The sequence below is a fragment of the Ursus arctos genome, unplaced genomic scaffold (assembly GCF_023065955.2).
Source record: "Ursus arctos isolate Adak ecotype North America unplaced genomic scaffold, UrsArc2.0 scaffold_15, whole genome shotgun sequence".
NCBI classification, from domain to species: domain Eukaryota; kingdom Metazoa; phylum Chordata; class Mammalia; order Carnivora; family Ursidae; genus Ursus; species Ursus arctos.
Window position 1 is genome coordinate 37273148 of NW_026622819.1, and position 22049 is coordinate 37295196.

The 22049-nt window shown below is 38.3% G+C and overlaps 1 protein-coding gene across 2 annotated transcripts in view; it reads left to right on the plus strand.

Moving 5' to 3' along the window:
• The window catches only part of ITGA2 (integrin subunit alpha 2), a 105649-nt gene that overhangs the window by 7336 nt on the left and 76264 nt on the right, over positions 1-22049 (plus strand). For both annotated transcript variants that reach the window (XM_048224317.2, XM_026510678.4), the window contains one exon: positions 19775-19895. In XM_048224317.2, coding sequence (XP_048080274.2) covers positions 19792-19895 — 104 coding nt within the window. In that variant the 5' untranslated portion in view covers positions 19775-19791. The remainder of the gene's footprint in view (positions 1-19774; positions 19896-22049) is intronic.

Below are 22049 nucleotides of genomic sequence, written 5' to 3' on the forward strand. Positions count from 1 at the left end.
CATGCTAAAATAGCTGTGATTAATAAGCTTTGCATGGTTTTTAGGGTGCATAATATATAACAGTATTCAAATTCTGGTCAAAGAATTAATATCTGTGCCTTAGTCAGATTTCATAAGAAACAAGGAAGTTTTTTTAGGGTTATAAGTAAGCTTCTCCAGTTAAGCTTTTAGTTCTTTATTTCTATCCAGCATAAAGATCCTCAGAGTCATCTTTTCAGAAATCATAGTCCCATACAACACAGAGAATTGGAATTGGCTTTGAAAGGTTCTGTTAGGAAAATATTAGAGCCTTTTCTTCTGTATAACTCAGTGGTGTTTTCAAAGTGTTTTAAAACATTTTCGTTTAATCATACAAATTAGAAAAGAAATTAATGTCGATTCTTAATTTTGTTAAAGTTATAATTAGTTCAAAGTGCTTATATTCAAGTATTTTTTCCAGTCTGTGCCTGCTCACTCTTGTACATATAAATTACATTTACTAACCAGTATAAACTTGAACTGCATATTTTGCTATGTTTTCAGGTCGACAGGATATTGGGACTGTTAATAGTTTTGAAATATATTGTTCTTCCTTTGAAAGAGTTGTCTGTCACGGCAACTGCACTTTTGTGGGTGAAGATTCCCGCATTATTATTCGATGTTCGGAAAGAGTAACTGCACATCTTCCTTTTAGTAGTTTAAAGTGACTAGAGACAGTTTTTACTACAGAAGCCGTACATGACTCCTGATCATTGAAAGGCTCTCTGTATAAAAATGAGGTTAATGTTTAAACAGAGCCATGGAAATAAAGGGGTGATGGACACTGTATTGTCAGCGTAAGAGATTATTTCATTGTGTTTTGAAAAGCGTGAGCAAAGCTCTTGTGCCCGTGGTTGCCTTGAACATTGGCAGTTTGTCACTCCCTCTCATTCATTTGAAGGTGGCCTTTGTTTGCCTTTGTGCACGCCTGATCTCATGCCCATGGATACGGTGCAGAAATGCAGACTGAATGCAAGCTGGCTTCTGCTCAGCTCAGTCAGATAACTCTATTCCAAATTGTTTACCAGTTACCTTCAGGTCCTTAACCAAATAGCTCCCCGGCCGCTTATTAGAATGTGGACACTGCATCTTTTAGATTTTATAACCTTTCCAAAGCCGTATTCCAAATGCTAGTGTATAAATAGATCTTTCAGAACAATTGACTTAGTTTTTCTATGTACTTATTAACATCGTTGAGGGGAAAAAAAGAATAACTTAGCCTTGGAAATTGGGATACTTATATGTGATCCTTATTTACTTTTTCAGCATAAAAATATAATAGCTTGAATAAAAAAGCCTAATGAAAAATCAAAAGATGATTAAATAGATAATTTATGTAAATGTCATAGTGTCTTAGTCCATTTGGATTGCTGTAACAAAACACCACAGCCTGGGTGGCTCGTGAACAACAGAGATTTATTGCTCGTGATTCTAGAGGCTGGAAGTCCAAGATCAAGACGCCAGCATGTTCATGTTCTGGCAAGAGGCCTCCTCCTGGTTCATAGCTGGTGGAAGGGGCTGGAGTCTCTGCAGCCTCTTTAATGAGGCACCAATTCCATTCATGAGGGTGAAGCCTAAGCCCCTCTCAAAGGCCCCACTCCCTAACACCATCATCTTTGTGGGTTAGGATTTCAACATATGAAGTTGGGGTGGGGAAGGGGGACACAAGCATTCAGACCACAGCACATAATAATTAAGGAACCCCTTTATTATCACAGTATTTAATTTTTGCCCTGAAATTATTGGACATCATTTTATCATTACTTTTTTGTTATGCTCTAAGTGAAATATGACCTTAACTCTTTTTAAGAGTACAGTCCCATGGTCTCTTACCTTAGTCCGTGTTTTCTCTTTCTGAAATACTCTCTATCCCCCAACCCATCTTCTGCACATCATTTATGTGTCAATATCATTGAGGCTCATGCACCCCAGGAAACCTTCCCAACCCCAATCCAGTTTGGGTGTGCTCTCTGCACGTTCATAGCACTTGTCACTTTCTATTTCAAAAATCCATTTACTCAGCTCTAACCCCCATCGACTGCAAACTCTGAGAAGACAGGGCCCATGTCCTTTTCACTCGGGCCCAGCTGAACTTTGTTGAGTGAGTGATGACAGTTTGAGACATGTATGACAGCTCCTGTAACACAGAGGAAAGGCACACTTTCTAAATGAAGGCCAAGCTGAAAACCCTAGTTCTCTCCAATTAGAAGATGCAAAAAAGTCTCTCTGTGCAGATTTATCTGAATTGGCTAAAATATTTCTTTCATCAACCTTTTTTTTCTTCACTTCTTTGGCAGATTTTGTTTGCTTTTAAAATGTTTCTTCTTTGCCTTGAAATGTCCAATTAGGCTAGCTCTATTGACAAGTAACAGGACGAATCAAACCATGAGGACGGTGCAGACATCCTTTTGTCCCCAACGCACTGTCCCATTTCCCTATTCTGTTCTCATGAAGCAGCACCCATAATTTAACTTCAGCTGGACCCTCTCTCCCACTGAATACGTTCTTTAAAATCACCTTCAATCCTATTTGTCACAGTGTCCTCGAGACCTGGCATATAGTAAGTGCTCAAAAAAACGATTGGTAAAAAAAAAATTTTAAAAATAAACCTAAAACTAGGGAAATCTGAGTGGCTCAGTCACCTTCGGCTCAGGTCATGATCCCAGGGTCCGGGGATCGAGTCCCACGTCAGGCTCCCTGCTCAGTGAGGAGCCTACTTCTTCCTCTGCCCGCCGCTCCCCCTGCCTATGTGCGCTCTCTCTCACTCTCTCTGACAGATAAATAAATAACATTTTTTTAAATAAAAAAATAAACAAACAAACATAAAACTAACATTCAGATAACTGTGAGGTACATATGTCCCTTGAAATACTAAACTTGATTAATAGTTTGAGAACATTAAAGTAGAATGTTTTACTATCCTTACAGAAAAATGATACATACTAAAATAGTTAATCTTGACAGAAAAAGTATTTGTAGCTCTCTCTTTTGATATTTATCAGTGTGAAAGTAACTTTTTATCGATATATTTACCATATATGTGAAAATGATTGGTAAAAAAATATATAGCTTTTTTCACTTGGTATCTTTTGTACATACTTTTCTATACGGGCCTCATGTTTACAGTTTTGCATTAATGCATCCTGCCGTATTGTGGTAAACTATTGTTTCATTGTTGAATATTTAGGTTGTTTCCTGTGGGCTTTTTCCCCTACTGTAGATAAAGTGGCTATAAATATCATTGTGCCAGAAGCTTTTTCTTTCCTTTTTCCTTTTGGACGGTTTCCAGAGGAGGCATTACTGGGTCAAAGATTATGTGTATTTTTTAGCTTTTGTTGTGTACTGAACGGTGTAGGCCTCAATAATGTGTGAATTTACAAATTTCACCAATGTTAGGTTTTAATTTCCCTTTTGTAGTTTTTTTTTTTAACATTTTGTAGTTTGGTGGATGTGAAGTGATGCTTCATATTTATTTTAATCCTCCTTCTTTATATTCATTAGAATGCACTTTTTAGTTACAATTTAAAAATGCCTATCTTTTGAAAAATATGTGTAGATTAGGATGCTCTCGAATTTAGGCCTAGAAGAACATCAAAAGGTCATCTAGCAAATGCCTCAGTTTTATAATAATCAGTTTTTGAAATGACTAAAGCCCAAGACTCCCACCTGCAGGGTGCTGTCCATCATTTCAAAATGCTCTTCAGAATTTCTTCTGAAAATCTTTGACAAACCCCTCTTGGTGACCTATTTCCCACAGGCCGATTATAATCCATTTCACTTGGAGAGTGGCAGTCCTCTAGTTAAGATTTCCATTCTTCCACGGGTCGGACCCCGTTTAGGGGGGGAGAGAGAACACTCAAGAGAGCACGTGACTTCAAGTAATTGGATTGGGAGAATGTTCTGGTTAGCTATTGCCATGTAAGCCCTCACCCGAACACTTAGTGGCTTAAAATGACAACCATCATTTGCTATCTCTCATGGTTTCTTGAGTAGGACTTTGGGAATAGCTTGGCTGGGCAGTTCTGGCTTGAGGTTTCTCATGTGGTAACTGTCAGAGGGTGGGCAGCTCTCTCTTTGTGTGGCCCCGTCAAGTGGCCTTGCCATCACGGCACCCTCCGATAGCCTGACTTCCTGCAGGATGACTCAGGGATCCAAAGATGTGTGTTTCTTCTCCCCCCCCCCCCAACTGTTAGAAACTGCCTGGCCTTTTCTTTTTATTTATTTATTTATTTATTTATTTATTTATTTATTTATTTATTTATTTATTTATTCGACAGAGATAGAGACAGCCAGCGAGAGAGGGAACACAGCAGGGGGAGTGGGAGGAAAAAGCAGACTCATAGCGGAGGAGCCTGATGTGGAGCTCGATCCCAGAACGCCGGGGTCACGCCCTGAGCCGAAGGCAGACGCTTAACCACTGTGCCACCCAGGCGCCCCCTGCCTGGCCTTTTCTAACATAGTTTCAGAAGTCATGCAACTGTCTCTATTCATCAAAACAATCATAAAGTCTCACCTAGATTCTGAGGGAGGAGACTTATTCTCTTGATGGGGAGAGTGTCAAGTAATTCCCAGACAGATTTTAAAACCACCACGGTAACTTAATGGTGCTTACAAGACCATTCATTGTTTACATCAGAGTTGCTCAACGTGGGCATTATTGACGTCGGGGCCAGATCATTCCTGTGGGACACTGTAAGATGTTGAATGACATCACTGGTCTTCACCCACTAGATACTAGTAGCCACTATCCCCCAAGTGTGACAACCAAAACTATGTCCAGATATTACAAAATGCCCCCGAGGAACAAAATTCTCCCAGTCGAGAGCCACTACACTAAACAAACATGTACAGATGTACCTTGGAGATAATGGGGCTTCAGTTCTAGACCACCACAATAAAGCAAATATTGCAATAAAGTGGGTTAAGCACTCTTTTGGTTTCCCAGTGTATACAAAAGTTATGTTTAGATTATACTGTCGGCTCTTAAGCGCGTGACAGCATTATGTCCCCCAAAAGTAGATGCCTTAATTAAAAATACTTTATTGCTAAAAAGTGCTCATCATCATCTAAGCTTTCAGCAAGTCGTAATCACTGATCACAGATCACCGTAACAAATATAATAATAATGGAGAAGTTTGAAATACTGCAAGAATTACCAAAATATGACACAGAGACATGAAGTGAGCAAATGGTGTTGGAAAAATGTGAGCAATAACCTGCAAGACACAGGGTTGCCATAGTCCTTCAATTGGTAAAAAATGCAACATAAAACTCAATAAAGTGAAGGCAATACAACGAAGTGTGCCAGTTTTAGGCACATTTAATGTTCATGGCCTCGTGGGAAGAACTCCAGCCCTGAAGAGTAAACTGAATCCCACTTTTCCCTGTGACTTTACATATCACAGGCGAATTCCCTATTCCCTACCTTTCTGGGTCAATGGGAGGGTCAAAGGGGTTTATGAACAGCAAAGTATCTTGCAAACAGGAAAAGCATATATGAAGCTATTTTTTAAAAATCCGTATACTTGGTATTCATCTATTTTTATTATCATTCATTTATTGAAGAGATCTGTTTGAGGAACCTTTATGTAGTCCTATCCTATGGCAGCTGTGTCAGACCCTGGGGGAATTGGAGGAGTCAAGGCAGCCCCTCAAGAGCTCTGCTTTTCATTTCTTTTTTTTTTTTTAAGATTTTATTTATTTATTTGACAGAGAGATACCCTGTGAGAGAGGGAACACAAGTAGGGGGAGTGGGAGAGGAAGAAGCAGGCTCCCAGCGGAGGAGCCTGATGTAGGGCTCGATCCCAGAACGCCATCACTCCCTGAGCCGAAGGCAGACGCTTAACGACTGAGCCAGCCAGGCGCCCCTGCTTTTCATTTCTAACATCACCTGTAGAGCAAAAGGTAGCAGCTAGATCCTTACTGAATTTAAATTTAACACTGAAAACAGTCTTTTAAAGAAAAATTGCATTTTTCTTAATGAAAGCAGGAAAATGTTATGCCACTATAGTCTAAAAGCAGTTGTAAATGTCATCTTATGCTTTTGGGTTTTGTACTATCTTTTTTTTTTTTTTTTAAGCACTATAGCTGTAAGCTAGCCATCACAGAGCTTAAATCTGTATATGATATATGGTCATTTCTAGAGGGTCTATAATTTCCAAGTTTACGTGTTTTGTGTTTTTTTAGGGGCAGGAGAGGGCCTTCTACATTATGTCTGCATTTTTGTCCTTTTAGCATGAAGACAGTGCTATTGAAAATGAATTCCTGTGGCTGCGTATGTGTTCAAATGATCTAATGTGACCTATGACCACTTGTCATTGTCATAAATATTCTAAGTAATGATTAGCTACACTTTAGTGTTTGAAGTCTGTTTTCAAAGTTTAAAGTCAGGATCTGAGTAACCCCATTTCCTGATTGTGCAACTTCCTGAAGGATCCACCAACTGATACTGTTTTCTTGGCTTTCGTGGTAGACTTTGGGTATGCCTCAGCAAAATGCAGCAATGTGTCGTCTTCCTACCCGTTATACACGAGTTCTCAGGAACTTAAATGGAAATTCATTTAGAATTTGCTTTTCATGGTAGAGGTGAAGATGGGATCACAAATTGGTATGACTTTGTAAACGTCACAAAAATCATGCTGTCCTTGGTAACGTATAATGGTGCTAATAGTGAACAAAACAAAACAAACAAAATCAGCTGTCTTTACTAGTGCTCATCGTTTGCTAGGCAGTGGGCTGGGGGTTTTAAATGCATTGTCTGATCACGATGAGGTGGATTTGTGTGTTATATCTATTTCACAGGTGAAAAAGTGGTGGCTTATTTAGGATGAAGAACTTGCCCAAGGTCACAGAGCCAGTCAAACGCTAAGCTCTTAGGCACTATGAGATACTGTTGGTCTTGCCCAGTATGTGGATTTTTCGGTTAAAAAAAATCCTTATACTTCTAGCACTGGCGTACTTCTGCTACCCCATCACCCCCCGAAATAGTTCATCTGCTTTTTAGGGTTCACCTATAGCTAGGTAAAAAAGCACAGTTAAATGTTCTCTAAAATTCTAAATAGAAAATAAAATGTGTCTGTATATTTGTCTGTACATATGTGTATACGTCTATGTATGTATACATATTTACTAATCTACCTTTCATTCATCTATCTGTGTAGCTTCTCAGTAGCCTGCATTCAAGCATCTTCCTTTGAACGAGTCCAGAACTCATATTTATTAACTAAGCTGGTCTTTATTCACTTCCCATTGTATGTTATTGTTAGATATTGGTCTCCCATTATATGTTATTGTTAGATAGCAAGGTGAAACAATCAGCAGTTTGTCAGTTCAGTTGATTATTATTGATCCACAACCATGGGCTGGGCACTCTTCTGAATACTGGGGAATACAGCAGTAAATAAAATAGGCAGGTTCCCTTACTCTTAAGGACAAAGACAGATTTACCATAAAACAAGAGAAGCTTATGTTTTAAGGACCCTCACTCTGCAGGCCCTTCCCAAGTGTTCACACAGCCTGACATGCGAAAGTTGAGGTCACTGTCTCTTTTGTGCCCTCGCATATTTCAACAAAGATGTCAATAGCAAACTGGTTAAGAAATGTCACCAATTCAAAGATTTTCTGGATTAATCCCTGTAAAGAAAACTTGAGGGAACTTAAAATATTATAGTTGTATGATATTGGAAAACAGTCCTAAACATTCTCATGACATTATAAATAGGAGTTATAAAAATGAAAGGAACTTCTCTTAACTATAAATAATAAACATTTTTAAGATTCAACTTACCGTGTCCGTGGACCTGGGTGGTGCAGTTGGTTGAACATCCGACTCTTGGTTTTGGCTCAGTTCGTGATCTTGGAGTTGTGGGATCGAGCCCTGAGTCAGCCTCTGTGCTCAGTGTGGAGTCTGCTTAAGACTCTCTCTCCCTCGCCCCTTCCCACCCACCCTTTAAATAAATAAATAAATAAATAAATAAATAAATAAATCTTTTTCAAAAAAGATTCAACTTACCATGCCAAAAAATATTGAATACTTTTTAGAAAATATGATTTTATAAATTGTCAAATGGAGAGGTGATTAAAAGATACAGAGGCCAAAAACTGTAGGAAAGGGGTATTACAGAAGTATGTTAGGCAATCAGTAAAATATATATTGTTTTTTCAGATGTTTCAGCTTTTAAAAATATGTAATTTGCAAGGATTGCTTTTCTCATCCTAATTAAGTATTTAATACCTGAATTTTGTTTCATCATTTTGTAATTTTTTTCCTTAAAGAGTCACTCTGCCCCCAATTGTAGAAGTTTCAATTCCAACAAAACTTAGATCTCCCTGTACAGATTCTAATGAGGGAGGCAGACAAATAAAAGAGATAGATGTATAACATGTGAGGTGGTGATTCAAAGCACAGCAGAGTAAGGGGGATAGAGAATGCTGGGCAGGGGGTGGGAAAGGGCAGGTATCACTTTACGTGGGGTTATGTTAGTTATCTATGATTACATAACAAATTACCACACAGGCAATGACTTAAAATAATATACACTTATTATCTTATAATTTCTGTGGGTCAGGAATTTGGGCCTGGATTCACTGGAGTCCTCTGTGTCAGGATATCTCTTAAAACTTCACTCAAAGTGTGGGCCAGGGCTGGGATGTCATCTGAATGCTCAGCTGAGGAAGGATCCACTTCTGCTCACTTTGATTCTTGGCAGAATTGATTTTCTGCAGGGCTGTTGGACTGAAGGTCTCAGTTCGTCTCTGGTTCCCACTGGAGGCTGACCTGAGTTCCTTGCCCTGTGGACTTCTTTGCTTCATCAAAGACAAAGAGAGCATCTGCTAGCAAGACAGAAGTTACAGTCTCATGTAATATAATCACAGAAGTTATCTATCCTAGACTTTGATTCTATGTTTTGAATCTTCAGTTCTATTGGTTTGAAGTCACGGGGAGAGGACACACAAAGGCATGAATAAGAGGAAATGGGGATCATTGGGAGCCCCCTGACCACCACAGGTAGTGAGGAATGACAGCTCTGATGGATTGATGTTTGATGCAAACAGAAGGGCAGCAAAAGTGAAGGTGACACTTTCTGGGAAAAGAATATTCCATGCCAAGGGACAGAGTGGAAAAGGCTGGCGGTCAGAGTGTATTTAAGGAAGAGCCAGAGTCCAGCTGAGTGGGCTATGGGGATAGGGCAGGAGGTGAGATCAGACAGGTAGGGGAAGGAATGATGACATAGCTCTCCAGGAAGAACTCACACAGGAGAATAGTGGAGGGACATTTCAAGGCAGTATACCACAACAAGAGATGCAAATGGGGAGTTTCAAGGGTGTTAGAAGGGTGTATGCAGGCTTGAATGGTAGGGGAAGACCAGAAGCAAAGTTTATAGAGAAGTGGCCTGTGAATAGAGATTTAATAGAGGAAATATTCACTTCAGTTATGCCTGTTGTTTCCATACATTGCCTCAGGATATATGAGGCATATCTTGTTACTGAGTAAGTTACTCAGCAGACATTGACTTGCTAAATGCACAAAAATGTTATTCTGTGAGAGAGTGAAGGAGAATTTCTCCTTTCACACAGAAGGAATTTAGGAATAAAGTGTGCAAATAGGAAGTGGATTGATGAGTGGGTATTCCCAGTCCTCTTGGCCACTAGGAGACAGCGAGTCTGCCAGATGGCATCTTTATGAAAAAAAGAGAATCTATTGAGTTATCAGGAGGCACTAAGTCACAATAAATGAGTTTAAGGAGAATTTTGAAGATGTTCATTGCCTGCAGGATCAAAAAATGTGAAAGGACCTCAAAATCATCCAACTACGTGCCGCAGTAGTCCAAGACTTGATGCAGTTACTTTGTCAGGAAGAAACTTAGATTTTTTTTTCACACAAAATATGAACTTTAGATGATATAAGTGGAGTTAGTATATATCTCTCCTGTATTTATATATGCACATATATGGATTGACAGAATTATCTTTGAAACTCAGAATAGTAAATTGAAATTTTCTGATATAAACTGATTTCTCCCTGTCTTAGTCTTCTGGGGCTACGATTAACAAAATATCACAAACTGGGTGGCTTCAACAACAGAAATTTATTTTCTCACAGTTCTGGAGACTGGTCGTTCAAGACCAAGGGGCCCTCAGGGTTGGCTTGTGGTGAGACCTCTCTTTCTGGCTGGTGGACTCCTGCCATCTTGTGTCCTCACATGGTCATACCTCAGTGATCACATGGGGAGAGAACTCTCTGGGAATTTTCCTCTTCTTATAGGGACACCAGTCCTATCAGATTAGGGTCCTACCCTTATGACCTCTTTTAACCTTAATTACCTCCTTAAAGGCCCTAGCTTTAAATATAGTCACATTAGGACTTAGGGTTTCAACAGAGGAATTTGGGGGGATGCAATTCATCCATAACACCCCTGTAGCCTTAATAATATATTAATGGATTTGTCTCTGGCCATGGAAGTAGTGCACATATATCTTTAATATGAACACAGAGTAGTTGTTAAATAAATGATACATGCACACACTGATTTTTTTTTAAAGGTAGACACAAACCATGAGGCAGGAAATTATTACCCAGATGTTAACCGGAGTCTCTCTGCTTCTTAAAATTGAGATAAGACTCCTTCAAATTCCTATTCCACCCTTATAGGAAAATACAATGCTCTCCCAAGAGTTCTCTGAACTCCCGGGAGGTATCCATTTTAATCGTCATTCAACCTCCAACTTCCTGACTGTGGAGTTTTTGTTCTCCATTCTGTCAGGTCTAGTATTTGATTGTGTCCTATGTGCGAGCTAATACTGTTACTGTTTCATTGATGCCGACAGATGACACGAGATTTCTGAGTCAGAGACAAAGGACTTTATTACCACACAACAGCAGCATGCACACGATTATGTTTACATCAGGAACCCTTTTGCTTCTCCATGAAGTCTCATGGGAACTGTGTAAAGGGGTCCAAATGGACGCCTGCACCCACACTAGGTTGCATTACAAGACAGGAACATGCTATTTTACAGCAAGAAGTCAGCAAGCCTATTCTTTGTCTTGGAGTGAGATCTTACCTCATCCATCAAGGCTGCTCACTGTAAACACAATCCTGAGAAATGGCCGACGTAAACAGCAGTCAGGATCTTACATTCTTGGCATACCCATTGTATGAAGTTGAATGGTGCCCCCCCAATATGTCTACATCCTTGCCCCCAAAATCTGTGTATATTACCTTATTTGGATAGAGGGTCTTTGAAGATTGCCTGTGGAGACCGTTGGTAGAAACAGGAATGTTGAAGCTGCTTCTGGTGAAGTTCTCAAGAAGAAAATGAGGAACATGCTATTGGAAACTGGAGGGAAGGTAATCCATGTTATATCATGGCAGAAAATTTGGACTAATTGTGTCCTGCAGTTGTGTGGAAAACAGAGATTTCAAGCAATGAACGTAGATGTTTGGCTGAGGAGATTTCCCATTAAAATGTTGAAGGTGCAACCTGCTTTTTCCTTGCTGAATGTAGTAAAATGCAAGACAAAAGAGATAAATTGAGAAAGAAACTATTCAACAAAACAGAACAGTACTTAATGATATGAGAAACTTTCGGCCTATCCAGATTACAAAAATAAAAGCTAATATTAGGAGACTCATTGTTAAGAAAGTGTTGCTCTGAAGAAAAGGCCAAGGGTGTGGTTGGAAAATTTTGCAGAACAGATTAAGCATGTGATCCATGGATCATCTGAACCATCTCAGCAGAGGCCAGGGGTAGAGATGGAGTTATCCAGGAAAGGTCTGTGGAGAGCACTCTTGTGTAATGGCCTAGATCCCCATGATGTACACAGGAGAACTACAAGCTTTTAGGAATGTTGTTTCAGCAGAAATGCTGCCACCTGGGACTGAAGGGGACAGAGACGCAAAGGCCAGTAGAGCTATTGTGGGCCCCCCAGGGACAGAGCCTTGAGCATCAGAGGATTATTCTCAGGCCTTGAAACCTAATGGAATTTGACCTGCTAAATTAAACTTTCTTGGTACCTGTGACCCTTCTTTCTTTCTAATTTCTCCCTTTGAAATAGAAATGTCTGTCACATACCTGTCACACCACTGTATTTTAGAAGTAGACAACTTGTTTTCAAGGTTCAAAGACCCACAGATGGAGAGAAATTTTGCCCCAGGACAGACCACATCCGGAGTCTCACCTGTCCCTGATTTAGATGAGAGTGTTTCTCCTGGACTCTTAAGCACAGTTTTCCTGGGAACTGTTGTTGTCCCCTACGAGTGTTCTCCTGTGTCTTGGTGACTGCTAGACCTTCCTGCTGCCCCTGAAATGCCTGACTCACTGCCCTGTGCCCCTGCTCCCGCCAATCCTCTGTAGCTTCTGAGGAGGACTAGTTTATATATCTCTATCTATATAATGATTAATTTGGATTTTATTTTTTATTGAGATGTAACTGACATATAACATTATATTACTTTCAGGTGTGCAACATAGTGATTCTGTATATGTATGTATTGTGAAATGATCTCCACAATAAGTCTAGTTAATATCTATCACCACACATAATTACAAAGTTTGTTCTTACGATGAGAACTTTTTTTTTTAATTTGCACTTTTTTAAATTATGAGTGAGGTCAAACATCATTTCACATGCTTAAGGGACATTTTTTTAAAATAATTTTTTATTATATTATGTTAGTCACCATACAGTACATCCCTAGTTTTTGATGTAAAGTTCCATGATTCATTACCTGCATATAACACCCAGTGTACCATGCAGTATGTGCCCTCCTTGAACTTTTAAGATTTACTCTCTCAGCAGCTGTCAAATATACAATACAGTGTTTTTAACTGTACTCACCATGCTGTACATTACATCTCCATGACTTATTTTATCACTGGGAGAGTTCTTATGTTTTTGTTTACTAGTTAACAGAGGTATTTCCCCGGTAAAATGTCAACATACATTTGCAGGAATGGGCCAGAGTGCAATCTGAGCGCCCTAGTTAAAAACACCACACTCTTCCCAAATCTACCTCTTGCATTTGGCCTTGAATTTTTTCTCTTAACGTGAATTTCTTCCCTAATATTTCCCTGGACCTTTTTGCAAATGAAGCCCTTCCTTCAAAAGCCTGCCCCAGCAGCCCTTCAACATATGTAGACATGTTTAAATTTTGCATTGACCACACAAATTAGACCCTCCTTCTGCCATCTTTACTACAAATATGTGTCATTAATCTCTCACAATGATATTTTGGAAGTCAATAAACTTCCTCTGCCAAACTTTTGTTGTTGAGTATAGAATGATCTGTTTTGTTTCATACATTCATTTCTGCTCTGGTTTTCAAAAGATTTTTTTTTTTCCTATCTGAGCTTCACTACATTTTGAGAACAAAACTGGGTTAACTAATCTAATCCCCAAACATATAGTTCTCTTTTGAATTATCTTGTAACTTACCATTGGGTTCCAGAATAAAGTGGGAGAATGAATTTCACATTTGCTGAAACTAATTCTTAAAATTATTAAGGCTCCCCAAACACTTATTTCAGAGATGAGCAGGAATTCTCAGGGCAGGCGGTTCTCAAAAAAATTTTAAATGAACGGAAGAAAAATGAATTCTGCATTTATCAAGGTGTGCTTATCTATTCTGTTAGACTGTGGGTATTAAAATAGCAACAAGCCAGGTTATAATCAATGAGGGCTGTGGACATAGAGGAAATGAGTTAGACTTCCAGGGGATACAGTGCTTATATTTGTAGTAAATTTTAGTGAGATTCACTAGAATACTTGGACTTCATTACTGTTAACAAATGCACAGGAAAGTCACCTTTGATAAGTACTTTGAGTTTGCTGCACTATTATTGCATTCACAGGCATTCACATAAGGACAAGGAGGGAAGATTTACACTTCGGGTAGTGATATTGGGCAGGGGAAAGCTCAAGTCACATTGAAACTCACTGCATTTAACATAGAACTGGAAATGTATAAATTAATGAAACAATCTATGACATTCTGTGCCATTTTTTTATCCCATACTCTTCTCTATCACATCTCTTTTTAAAATTTTTTTTAAAATTTAAATTCAATTAATTAACATACAATGTATTATTGGTTTCAGAGGTACAGGCCTGTGATTCATCAGTCTTACAAAACACCCAATGCTCATTACATCACGTGCCCTCTTTAATGTCTATTACCCAGTTACCCCATCCTCCCACTCCATTCGCCTCTGGTAACCCTCAGTTTGTTTCCTGTAAATAAGAGTCTCTTATGGTTTGTCTCCCTCTCTGGTTTCATCTTGTTTTATTTTTCCTCTCCTTCCCTATGATCTTCTGGGGTTTTTTTCTTATATTCCACATATCAATGAGATCATATGATAATTGTCTTTCTCCAATTGACTTATTTTGCTTAGCATAATACCCTCTGGTTCCATCCATGTCATTGCAAATGGCAAGATTTCATTTTTTGATGTCTGCATAATATTCCATTGTATATATATACTGCATCTTCTTTATCCATTCATCTGTCAATGGACATCTGGGCTTTTTCCATAGTTTGGCTGTTGTGGACATTGCTGCTATAAACATTGGGGTGCAGGTGCCCCTTTGGATCACTACATTTGTATCTTTGGGGTAAATACCCAGTAGTGCAATTGCTGGGTCGTAGGGTAACTGTTGGTGGGAATGCAATCTGGTGCAGCCACTCTGGAAAACAGAATAGAGGTTCCACAAAAAGTTGAAAATAGAGCTACTCTTTCACATCTCTATACTGCTGAGCACGATGTTCCTTGTGCCTGGAATGACCTTTGCCTTCTTCTTTATGTCATGAATTTCAGATAATCCTCCAAGGTCCAAATCGCCACCTCTTCTGTGAAGCCTTCAAACTTAGATTTACCTTCTTCTCAACTTTTGGTTTAGGGTTCTTTGTAGTTCTCTGAAATTTAATACTTATCCCATTATGATGTAATTATTTGTTTTTTACTCAAATTACCAGAAAGAAGCTCAAAGACAACAGGGATCTTGTCTGTTTTGTTCATTGCTATATCCCCAGGGACTAGAAAATCCCTGGCACAAAGGAGCTAGATAAATATGTTTTGAATGATCCGTTTATTAGTGGGTTCAGACATATGGCCATGGTTGTGGGGGAAGGGATCACAATGAACCAAATATGGTTGTTATTTTCCATACTATCCAGTTAAGTTATGAGAACAGATATAGAAACATATTTCTACACACAGTAGGGACTGTAAAGAAGGAATAGATATTGAATTAGAATATTTACATTAAATTTACATAAGCTAATTAGCTATCATAGGCTAAGTATTAAATGATGACATAAATAGTGAGTTGTAGATATATATTTGAAGAGAAATAAGTATAGTGAGCTGAGATTGTCCAGGTTTATAAAAAGAGGCATGGTCCTGAGGGGAGGATTGAATTAGTAGGAAAGTAGAGATTTAGGATCAATGGAATAAGGAACGTCAAAGGAAAATGACATATTTTGTTAGGAAATGAGCAGACCATTTACAAAGGAAGTTCTGGACAGTAGGGTTAAGAAAATGAGCCAGACCCAGACTCAGAGCTCAGCCACCAAATGTCTGACACTGAACAAGAATGGTATCTAACCTCCTTATTTATACATTGGTAATAATAGCTATATTTTGCTTTTTCACAAGGTTTCATGGGAGATTAAATGAGTCAAAATGATTCTGAAATAGGTAGGTAGACGTAGCATTAAGAAAGAGTATGATACATGTTTATGGTTTAAGTAAGAGGAAAAAATGTTGGAAGAAAATACATCCAAATTCACTGTACTTGCATTAAAATAATATGACTGTGAGTGATCTTTCTTCCCCTAAATTTCTCTATTATATTCCAAATTATCATTGTAGAGCATATATTAATTAAAAATTCATTTCATTCAACAAGTGAACTATACTAGGTGCTGAGAAAATAAGAGTAAATAAAAGAAATAAAATCTGAGCTCACAAGGAGTTTAGGTCTTATTAGGCAGAGACAGACACAAAATAATGCAGATACGTAAGATAATTTCAGGTTATTAGGGCTGTGATAGTGGTATATTGATGGAATAGAATGTTGCTGCTTGATAGAGAGTCAGGGGAAGTCTCTATGAGGAGAGCAGAGACCAAAATAATGAATGGATGCCAAGACATAGATGCTGAACTGGGAAGAAAGTGTTGTAGGCAGTGGGTCAAGCAGCTGCTAAGGCCATAAGCAGAATGAACTGCTTGTGTTCAAAGAACAGAAGGAAAGCCAGTGTGGCTGGAACATAGTGAGGAAGGAGGGTGGTGAAAGTGAAGTCACCAGATATACAAGGTCACATCATGAATGACCTTCGAAATCATGGTAAGAAAATTGGGTTTTATTCTCAGTGTACTCATAAGACATTGAGATATTTTTATGACAAAGGAGGCAAGAACACACAATAGGAAAAAGACAGTCTCTTCAACAAATGGTGTTGGAAAAACTGAACAGCTACAGGCACAAGAAGGAAACTGGACCGTTTTCTAACACCATACACAAAAATAAATCCAAAATGGATTAAAGACCTAAATGTGAGACCTGAAACAGTAAAATTCCTAGATAAAAACATAGGCAACAATTTTTTTGACATCACTTTAGAAATATTTTTCCAGATATGTCTCCTCTGGGAAAGGAAATAAAAGCAAAATTAAACTATTGGGATTACACCAAAATAAAATGCTTCTGCATAGTGAAAGAAACCATCAACAAAACAAAAAGACAGCCCACTGAATGGGAGAAGATATCTGTAAGTAATATATCCAATAAGGGATTAATATCCAAAATATGCAAAGAACTTATAAAACTCCACACCAAAAAAAAAAAATCCAATTAAAAATGGGCAGAAAACATAAACAGACATTTCTCTAAAGATGACATCCAGATGGCCAAAAAACACATGAAAAGGTGCTCAACATCACTAATCATGAAGGAAATGCAAATCAAAACCACAATGAGATACCACCTCACACCTGTCAGAATGGCTAAAATCAAAAACACAAGAAACAACAAGGGTTGACAAAGATGTGGAGAAAAAGGAACCTTTGTGCACTGTTGTGGGAATGTAATTTTGTGCAGCCACTGTGGAAAACAGTATGGAGATTCTTCAAAAAATTAAAAATAAAGTTACAATTGATCCAGTAATGCCACTACTGATATTTACCCAAAGAGTACAAAAACACATATTGGAAAAGATACATGTACCCCAATGTTTATTGCAGCATTATTTACAATAGCCAAGATGTGGAAGCAATCCAAGTGTCCATCAATAGATGAATGGATAAAGAATATGTGGTATGTGTATATATGTATGTACATATAGATACACATTTATGTATACACACATTTATATTTATATATACATTTATATGTATATATGTGTGTGTGTGTATATATATATATATATATACACACACACACTACTGTGGAATATTATTCAGACATAAAAAAAGAATGAAATCTTGCCATTTGCAACAACATGGATGGACCCAGAAGATATAATGCTAAGTGAAAAAATCAGTCTGAGAAAGACAAATATCATATGATTTTGCTTATATGTGAAATTTAAGTAACAAAACAAATGAACAAAGAAAAAAAGAGACAAACAGAAAAACAGACTCTTAAACACAGAGAACAAACTGGTAGTTGCCAAAGGGGAGGTGGGCAAAGTGGGCAAGGGGTTGGGTGAAATAGATACAAAGGACTGAGAGCACACTTATGGGGATCAGCACTGAGTAATGTATAGAATTGTTAAATTATATTGTGTGCCTTAAAGAAATAGAACACTGTGTTAATTATACTTGAGAAAAAATAATAAATAAATAAAAGACACTGGGATATTTTTAGCAAAGAAATGAAATGATCTGATTTATATTTTTGAATAATATTTTTATACATGTGTCTATACATGTATGTATATACATATATATATAATATGTGTATATTTACATATTAATATAATATAAAATATATTTGCATACAATATATATAAATTGAAATTTAACTGCTAGATAAAATGAATTACAATGTGATTTTGTGTCATTACATGATCGCTGAGGTCTAATTAATAGGTCTAATTAATTAAAATGTCATTACAGTCATATGTGGCCTTTCCATCATTCTCTATTAGAAAAGTAGGAGCATTTGACATCATCTCCCCAAGCTTTTACTAGTATGTTAGATAATTGGTAACACAATTAAATAGCATTTATTGAGTTCTGCACAGTGGGGTGAAGTTAAACTGTTGATTGAAAACACCAGTATTCTGAATGTCAATTCTGGTTCCATGATTAATTTGCTACATTATTTTCTTCTGCATTTTATTTCCTGAAAAATAAGAAGGAGCAATGGTACATGTGGAGATGTTAAGGAGAAAATTTGCAAATGTAGAGCTATGTAGATTTTGTCATGGAGTATTCCAAAATTACTATTTGTCCTCTTCCTGGCTGACCACATTTCTAAGAAATAATGAGCTGAGTTCTCTTGAATGAACAGATCCGTGGTGGAATGACTTTGCCACATAGAGAAGCACGTTAACTACTTCAAGTCCCTAAGGCTTTATCACTGACTTTGTAATTCCCTGGGCGCCCTGCGCAGAATCAGCTCCCAGACTTACGCAGGCACCATGGAGGAGGCCCTTGTCCTCCAGCCTCTCTGTGCCTGAAACAATAGATCGATGAAATACTCTGTACTTTCACTGGTGTCCAGAAAGTGGGATATTCCTTCATGAAAACACTTGTTAATAGAACTTGGATGTCAGTTTTAAGGAACCCACTTTGCCTTCAGTGTCTGCAAAAAGAAAGACTGATCTCTAACAGCATGAAGTGCACTTCCTCCCCACAGACGGCATTTATATCCACACAGCTTTCTCCAGAATAAAGGACAGATAGCCATCAGTCTTACTCTTTCCCCTATTCCCCTTTCCATCACAAAAAAAGGTTTTTCAAAAAAGTCTATCAGGGCCTTATCCTAGCAAAGTCTTTGTTGTTTTTGAAACTGATTATCGTTTCTTGAGCATTCAGAAAGAAGCATCAAAAACCAAAACCACTTTTGTCTGTTCTCAGTGGAATAAGAGTGATAGGACACCATCCCCTACATGTTCATTCTCAAAAATGATCTCTTCTGAAAGAAAATGATGTCGTTTTCAAGGAGCTGTGATTTTTCTTCCTCCTTTGATGTAGTCAGCAGTGCTTTTCCAACAGATATTTCATATAGAGTCCATGTCAAAATCTTCAGGGGAATTTAGGAGAAAAAGGAGCTGGCCTTCACCTTCTGCCCTTGGGCAGCTTGGAGCCTTATTGTGTTAAGAAGGGCAAACAGAATTGAAGTTACTTAAGTCCCTAGTACTTAAGATGTGGTTTAAGAATTTGAGCTATTGAATCAGGCAGCCCTGTGTTCATATCCTGCCCATACCCTTATCCCTTTCCACCTGTGAGACATACTTATCTCCAGGAACCTAGAAATCTCTCCAAAATAAGTGTAATATTAAAAATGATCTCCTAGGGATGCTATGAGGATGAATGAGGTAATAAATCGTACATATAAAGTATTTTAGCATGGTACCAGAGACACCAAAGAAGTACTTAAAAAGCAGTAGCTATTATTTCTTGGTAAACACTAATAGGGAGAATAATTATTATATAAAACAAGTTTTTTTAAGTGGCCTTTGAGAATTATATTACAAACTTATATTCACAAATTGTAAATATGGACTGTTTTCATTTTTCTTAACAGGCCTTTTAAATTGTTGTATGGCATACAATGTCGGTCTCCTAGAAGCAAAGATATTTTCCGGCCCTTCCAGTGAGCAGTTTGGCTATGCAGTGCAGCAGTTTATAAATCCAAAAGGCAACTGGTAAGAATATTCTTTTTATGATTTCAATAAAAATACTAAATAAATTTAATATTTGACTCTCATAGCTTTTTCAAATGGGTCCATGAATGTATTATTAATAAATAGCCCTCAAATATCCTTAAATGAAGGATCTATCCTTGAGAGTTGATAACTTTCAGATTGATAATAAATGAGAGGGTGTAATGGTACTTTTTAAAAACCTGGATAGAAAACTTTCCCTAAATATTCCATAGTAAATTCATAGTAGCAGTTTTGACCATTTAATTAATAGATGGAAGGAGGGAAGGAGAAGAAGGGGATATATAGGTGGGTGGATGGATAAATGGATAGCTGGATAGATAGATAGATGGATAGAGTTGTCTTCGTATCTAATTCTGTAAACTGGTATCCACCCTTGAGCTTTGTAAATGGTCAGCTAACTAATGCTGCCTCTTGGCCATTTCTAGATGACAGAATTTTTCCCTAAATTTTTTTCCTTCAGCAAGGCTTTGTCTGCTGGCTTCATTCTAAATCCACCTTCCCTCCTCTGTGTGGCACAGGACCCTCACAAGCCTTTGTGCAAAATTCACGAAGTTACCTTTCTCTAGTGCATTTGCATCATTTGATTTTGCATGGAAGTGCCCCCAGCTATTTAATACTGTTTAATGGTTACATTTAAACCATGGTTACATTTATATACAGTACCTTCATGGGTGGAAATATATACCCTCATTGCTGGCTTAAGTTTCCCATAAAAAATAATGAAAATCAATGCAGGGGAATTCAGATGATTCTGGAAGTTGTCTTTAGGTAGAACTGTAGCTCCTCTCTTGCCAGTCTTGATGTCCACTGGTCACAAGAGTCCTGCCATTAGAACCTTAACTCCCTGTCGCCGCAGAAGGTTCCACACTTACGCTGGAGCTTCAAATCTGGATCTTTTAGAGTTCCTTCCACTGATTGAATGGGCTATTGTTGGCTTATCAAGTAAGAGCTATAATTAATACTCTTTTTTCTGTGAGAACTTTATGTTTGATGCCCCAAAAAAAGACATATTTAAAATCCAAATTATTCACATTTTGGAGCATGCCTATCTGTGTGATAAACAAAATGAAATTATCACCGAAGAGGGTATTGTGTCTCAGAAGGCATCTTGAAGGAGGTGAATCATGAGGTGGGTCTTAAGGGGAGGAGATGAATAGTCAGGAGAAAAGCATTAACTAATATGAGGAGACTTGGAAGGTAAGGTATGTTGTGGTTTGTCGGTTGGCCAGAGGATAAGAATGGTCTGGTTGAAGACCCAAAGAGTAAAAATTATTGACATCATTAAGGATATGAGAGGGCATCTCTAACAATTAGCTTATTATGCTTTGATAACCGTAAACTGTAGTCAAAAGGCTAGAAAGATGCTATGGTTGGTATAGTTTGACCTTGAAATCTAGCAGATGAGGTTGCTGATGGCCCACAATTTTATACGTGCAGCCCGGATTCTTTCCTGAACTGTAGACACCCATAACCATTACTACGTTAATGCCTACTAAACATACCCAGTTTATCATATCTGATTTTCTACACCAGCTGATGAGACCAAAAATCCTGGACTCCTCTCTTTCTGTCACCTCCTCCATATCTCATCCATTAGCCAGTCCTGTTGACGCCACCACCAAAATACATATGATAACAGACTGTTGGTTTCCCCCGTCTTCCCTGCAGCCCCTGCTCAAAGCCAACGCGAGCCCTTGCGGCTACTGCTACAACCACTTCTCAGCCCGCCTCCTGCTTGCCTTCTTACCCTCAGGTCAGCCTTGTGAACTCATAATACGTGATTCAAATAATGCCACTGCCTCGACTAAAACCTTCCGTGGCTTCCTACTGCAATTAAAAATACATTAAAATTCCTTAAAGGATCTTCCACGATCTGGTCTCAGTCGGCCTGTCCCATCTCATGATTTATCGCCTCACCTTGTGCTCCGTGAATTGTGTCTTCCGTCTGTCCCTTGAACATACTAAGCTCATTACTACGTCAAAGCTTCTGCACATGCTTTTCTCCCCAGGATCTTCACTTGGCTGCTCGGTTCCCATTTTTCAGTCTCAGCTCAAGTGTCTCCTCCTCACAGAAACCTTTCAGAGCATGTCTTCCTAAACGAACACTCAGCACACCTCCCAGCCACTCCTGCC